General features: G+C 43.2%; 1 protein-coding gene across 1 annotated transcript in view; it reads left to right on the top strand.

Moving 5' to 3' along the window:
- nelfb (negative elongation factor complex member B) overlaps nucleotides 1-5567 on the top strand; it is a 90351-nt gene extending 84784 nt beyond the window's left edge. Inside the window, exon 13 of the mRNA XM_078171001.1 lies at nucleotides 5131-5567. Coding sequence (XP_078027127.1) covers nucleotides 5131-5289 — 159 coding nt within the window. The 3' untranslated portion in view covers nucleotides 5290-5567. The remainder of the gene's footprint in view (nucleotides 1-5130) is intronic.
- The last annotated feature ends 433 nt before the right edge of the window (nucleotides 5568-6000 follow it).

Below are 6000 nucleotides of genomic sequence, written 5' to 3' on the forward strand. Positions count from 1 at the left end.
GTTTAGCTGCAGGCATCGAAGGGAAACGAAGACAGGTGAATTCAGAAGGTGTTAAGGATAGGAGTTTAGTAATTCAGTTTGTCCGTGAGGGAGAGAAACACAGAAGGGATAAGTTAGTGAAGAGGCAAGGGTGTGGCCGCCTAGAAGGTGCTTGTGATTGGGAAATGCAAATAGATTTAGGGGGAAAGCTTGTTGTCCCCCAGGAAATAGTTTGTACCAGGCAGAGGCCTGACTTAGTGTTGTGGTCAGTGAGTCAACGGATAGTTTATTTCATTGAGCTGACAGTTCCTTGGGAAGACTCAGTGGAAGAAGCCTATGAAAGAAAAAAGCTTAGATATGCAGACTTAGGAGCAGAAGCTCAGCAGCGAGGATGGAAGACTAGGATTTGTCCAGTGGAAGTGGGGTGTAGGGGATTCATAGCAAGATCAGCTGTCTCGCTCCTGGGGGAACTCGGAGTGCGGGGACAGAGTTTGAGGAAGACAATGAGGGAAATGTCAGATGAAGCAATTAAATGTAGCCAGTTTATCTATAAGAGAAGAAGTAATGTCAGTTGCGGGCCAGCAGGGGGAACTACTAAACAGGGCACATAACTCCTTGAGATCAGGTGGAGAGATCCACTTCCTCTCAGGAGGAAATCCAGGAAGAGGAAGTATTTAAGTGTGGGAGTGGCCTATTTGAGGCCATGCGGCAAGGTGAGTGTGCTTGCTGATCCGGTAAGTTCATTTAGCTCCTTTAACTTTAGCTTATATTGTAGTTATGTTATGTAGCGTGTGAAATAGAGTATGGTGAATGTGCTAGGAAAGGTAGTATCAGCCCTGTTTCTACCTGGAACTTGCATGTACGGAGCCTGTGTTTGGTTGAAGATGGCAGTGCTGTTTGGGCTGAGAAAGTCATGTGTAAGTAAGGTGGAAGTCCAGGAAGAGGAAGGTTATTTAAGTGTGGGAGTGGCCTATTTGAATCCATTTTGTTTGAGGCCATGCGGCAAGGTGAGTGTGTTTGCTGATCCTGTAAGTTTATTTAGCTCCTTTAGCTTTAGTTTATATTAACTTTAGCTTGTATTGTAGTGTGGTAAATGTGCTAGGAAAGGTAGTATCAGCCCTGCTTCTACCTAGAGCTCGCATGTACGGAGCCTGGGTTTGGTTGAAGGTGGCAGTGCTGTTTGGGCTGAGAAAGCCATGTGTAAGTAAAGTAAAGAAGGTTATTAGGTTGGTGCAGGGAGGGGAGCAGTGAGACCTGGCATTAGGGGAGTGTCTCTGGGACGCTAGAGATCACTGTCTAGCCTCCTGGAGGTGTCGTGGGACCAACTAGACAAAACACTGGTGAAAGGAGGTTCCCACCCGATGACCCCAAAGACATTCTAGTTATCACTGCTCATTGGTTTGTATAGTTAAGCCTTGCCATATTAGCTTATCATAGGGCTTAGGTTTTTCACTGAGTGTTGATCCTTTCTCTAGAGCACAAACTTCTTGTGTTTATTTGAACTCAGTGAAGGCATTTTTCTCCCCAGCAGTGGCAGTAACGATGAACAGTCATTGGTGCTTGGTGGTCGTTTCATGTGTTGTTTTGTTGTGGTGTTGTGTCGTAAAGTGTCGCAATGCGTGTGCACTGTGCATGTGTCTGCTGCATCCCGTTTGATTTTAAAATGTAATCCTGCTAAGTAATCCCTGTTTTTATCGAATATACCGGTAATCTGATTACATATTTTTTTCTGTACTGTAACGGATTAGTTACCTTTTTTTTGCCTCCTAATTACGTAACGCCATTACATGTAATCCATTACTCCCCAAGCCTGCCAACAGAACCACATCATCTGCAGAAAGCAGAGATGCAATTCTGAGGTCCCCAAACCGGACCCCTGACTCGTCCTAGCTGTGCCTTGAGATCCTGTCCATGAAAATCACAAACAGGATTGTGACAAGGGACAACCTTGTCCACCAAGGACATGTTTGACTTTACACCAAGTATGCCGATACAGCTCTCACTTTGGTCATACATGGACTGTATGGCTCATAGCGGTGAGCCCGGTAACTGCCACGACAGGCACCAACAACCTTCTGACCACAGCTACTAGCAGCCGCCTCCACAATGGAGGCTTTGAACATGGACCACTCAGACTCAGGCCCCACCCCTGCCTGCCACCCGCACACAATGCACCTGACCCTGATGTCTATCCTTGCGGGTGGTGGGCCCACAGGGCGGCGGCTCCATGTTACCTCTTCGGGCTGAGCCCGACCGGGCCTTAGGCCATGAGGCCCAGCCACCAGATGCTCGCTGGCGAGGTGTTCACAATAATACCGGTATAATTTTTGATATCATATGAAAAATTCATATTGTGATACTCGCGACTTTTAGACTTGTTGACAGTGACGTCATACTGTTACCCATGGCAACAACAAACATGGCTTAAAGCAAAATAATTAGTGACTCCAAAAGGATTTTGCTAAAGGAAAAGAAAATCACCTGTTGATTTATATATACTGATCCCAGGGTAAAATTTTTTTGTATTTGTATTTTGTTTAAATGTGTAATTTGTGGTAGATTTAATTTTGTTGTACTATTAATATTGTATACAGATTCTGAATCTCACTCTGAGTAACTGTTGTTGTTTACAAACAAACAAACAAAAATAAGAGATCATTTTTGTTTAGTTTTTACTGAAAGTTTTAAGGCAAACTGTTAGATTGACATGTAAAACTATATCACTTATTTTGTTGCCATAGTATTTTCTTCATTTTTTTTTTATTTTTTATTTTTTTACTAATTTGTCATATCGCCAAGAATATCTTTGTCGCAAAAATACCCTGAAATATCGTGATAGTGAAGTGAAGTGAATAACATTGATCATCTTGTTCCAAAGCAATGTTCTGCTTGGAAACGTTGGGTCCTGGTATTCATGTAGGTGCCACTTGACACGCTTTACCCAAACACCTGTGCAAACCAAGAACACCCCCACATGTCAGCAACACTCTCCAATGACAGTGCCCCCCCCCCCCCCCAGCAGGACCATGAACTATGCCACACCACAAATATTGTTCAGGAATGACCAGAGGATTGTGACAAACAACTCAGATCCCGATCTGATTGAGCATTTGTTGGACATGCAGGCACCCCAGAAGTACTCCCAATCCATGGTGGGGCCTTCTTGGGTCAGACTTGGCTCTGAACTGTTGAGACATGGACATAGGACCTCTGCGGGGTGTCCTGTGGTGTCTGACACTAGGGCGTTGGTGGGGGATGATTTAAGTCCTGTTGTGTGGTGGGGTACCAGCACATCCCACAGACACTCAATCAGATCGGGAAATTTGGAGGCCAGGTTGACGACTTGAGCTCTGTTGTGTTCCTCTGGTCATTCCTGAGCAGTTTTTTATGGTGCGGCATGGTGCATTGTCCTGCTGGAGGGCTACTGCCAACAGGGAGTGCTGTTGCCATGAGGGGGGGTACTTGATCTGCAACAGTGTTTCAGTGAAGCGTGTCATCTACATGAATGTCAAGACCAAAGGTTTCCCAGCAGAACATTTTTTGGAACAAGATAATCACTCCACCTGTTGGGTGGATTTAATGTTGTGGCTGATCAGTGTATATTAACCAGATATGAGCCTTAAGCCCCATTTGGACAGAAGATTTTAGTCTATGGGGAGTTGGGGTGACTTCAGTATTACCTGTGTGTATATGTGTGAGATTTTTCACCGCTGAGCTCATTAAAATTGCAGCCTAAATTACTGACCTTTTTTTGGCAAACTAACTGTTTCTCTCGTGTTTTAAGCCCAGTTCACGTGGACACTTTGATTCTTACAGAGTGTCTGAGTTTTTATAGATGCAGCTGTATTTCCTGTTACTGTAAGTATGGTGGCCAGCTTAGGAAAGGGACAAGGGTTTTAGAAGAAGACGAAGATGAAGACAAAGACGAAGAAGAAGAAGGAGAAGAAGAAGGAGAAGGAGGAGAAGAATCCCCAAGGGGAAATTCAGTCCTTTTTCACTCTGTTATCGTATACACACAGGCCTAAAACACACATGCACAAACAGGACCAACACATGCATGAAATGAAGAGATGTCAGAGCAAGGGGCTGCTTTGGACAGGCACCCCGACCAGTTGGGGGTTCGGGGCCTTGCCCAGGGGCACCTTGGCAGGAGGCAAACTGGCACCTCTCTAGCTACCAGTCCAAGCTCCATACTTGCTCCATATGGGGACTTGAGCCAGCGACCCTCCGGTTACCAAGCCAAGTCTGCCCCCAATACTAACCTGACAGATCACAATATCAGTCTATCAACTACTGCAATGAAGGAAAGCGCAAGACGAAGTAGTTTGAAACTGTCTGTGTTAATTAAATTACAACTAGATAGTTACTGGTGATTAAACCAATAATAAAATGCATACTAAAGCCTCCAGTCAGCTAAAATACTGTTGGCAACAACAACTTTTATTACAGTGAAGGAGGGGGAATATTTTCTTGCCCATGTGACATTACTCCCATCTAAATGGGACTTTAAACTGGAGAAGCTATGATAAACATTTGCTTTTGTCACCTCCTGGAGGGAGAATACTAATAACTGAACCTGTCATTTAACATCAGAGGGGGTGGAGAGCATCACAGCCATAATCATCAATCAACTGCACACTTACATGCATATTGGGCTGGTCTATATGATTTAAAACATTACCATGATATTGATAGAGATACTTTACAATATTGATACATATCATCAAATGTCATAAAATAAGCTCATGTTTAAACCAGTAAACTGTGTTTTCTTTAATGAGATCAAATCTTTCACGTTTCACAAACAAAAAACATACATAAACAAGTTCCTTGTCTTGATAAGCTGTCTATCTTGAAACAACATCCAGCTAGAATCTCAGATATCTAGCATGAAATTACAACATAGTTAGAGGAAATGGTTTGTGCCCAGAAGTGTCCCAAACATGAGTTAAAGTTCAGAGATCAACACTCAGGATCTCAAACTGACACAGATGCATTTTTTATCCAGTTAATTATTTCAAGACATGTCTCAGATTGTAGCTTTGAAACAGAACAAATGTATGCATGAGAGAAAGAACATGTCAGCGGCTGGAGTGTTGTGTGTATTGTATGTACTGACACTTTGTGTGATGCTGTGCCTGGTGACCACAGAGCAGCGAACCAGTGAAGGAGCTGTACACTCAGCTGACGGAGAAGCTGGATGCCCAGAAGAAGAGCCCTCCGCCACCAGATGAAACTCCATCCCTGGATTTGGGGCTGCATCCAGTGACTGTCCCCACCACTGCCTCCACCCCAACCACGCCTCTCTGAGGCCCAGCAGAAACAAATACAGTCACCAGCTAGCTTGTGAATTTGAAAAAAGACCATTTTACATTATTGTTCGTTCTATGATTTCCATGGACGTTTATTTTCTTTAGATGTTTCTCTCTAAGTAGGTCTTCCATCTCTGACAGTGTAGTCCAGCAGCCATCTGCCTTTCTAAACTTGTGCTACAGTATTTTCATATGTAATTAGGCTATCAGTGTGTTATTTGATTTGTGCCAGGAGTGCACAATATCTGTAAATAAATGATTCTTTAGCAATGGAAAGTGGTGTTATTGTTTTCCAGGCAAAGTGATGAACTGCTGCACAACATCTTATATAACACTTCAACACCTCTGTGTGTGTTCAGTCACTTTATGAGAAACACTTGACTAAAACTGAAAATGTTTCTCTATGAACCTCATTGGGTAACTCCCCTGGTAACCACACATATAGGCAGTGTGAAACAGGAACAGTTAGTGTGTTTTACTGGCCTCAACACACTGAGGACAACTTCAGCACTGGTAAGATCTCAAATAATTGTACATGACAAACTAATGCCCATAGATGAGGTTTAAAAACACAATTTTATCTTACATATCGTTATGTTGGGGTTTATATTTGCACTGTATAGATATGTTTGCATACCTAAAAGAACTTAGTAATATTGGTAATACTTTGGACTATGTAATAGAAAGGCCTGGATGTAGTATTTTAAAG

This window comes from Epinephelus lanceolatus, chromosome 9 (assembly GCF_041903045.1).
Source record: "Epinephelus lanceolatus isolate andai-2023 chromosome 9, ASM4190304v1, whole genome shotgun sequence".
Classification (NCBI taxonomy): domain Eukaryota; kingdom Metazoa; phylum Chordata; class Actinopteri; order Perciformes; family Serranidae; genus Epinephelus; species Epinephelus lanceolatus.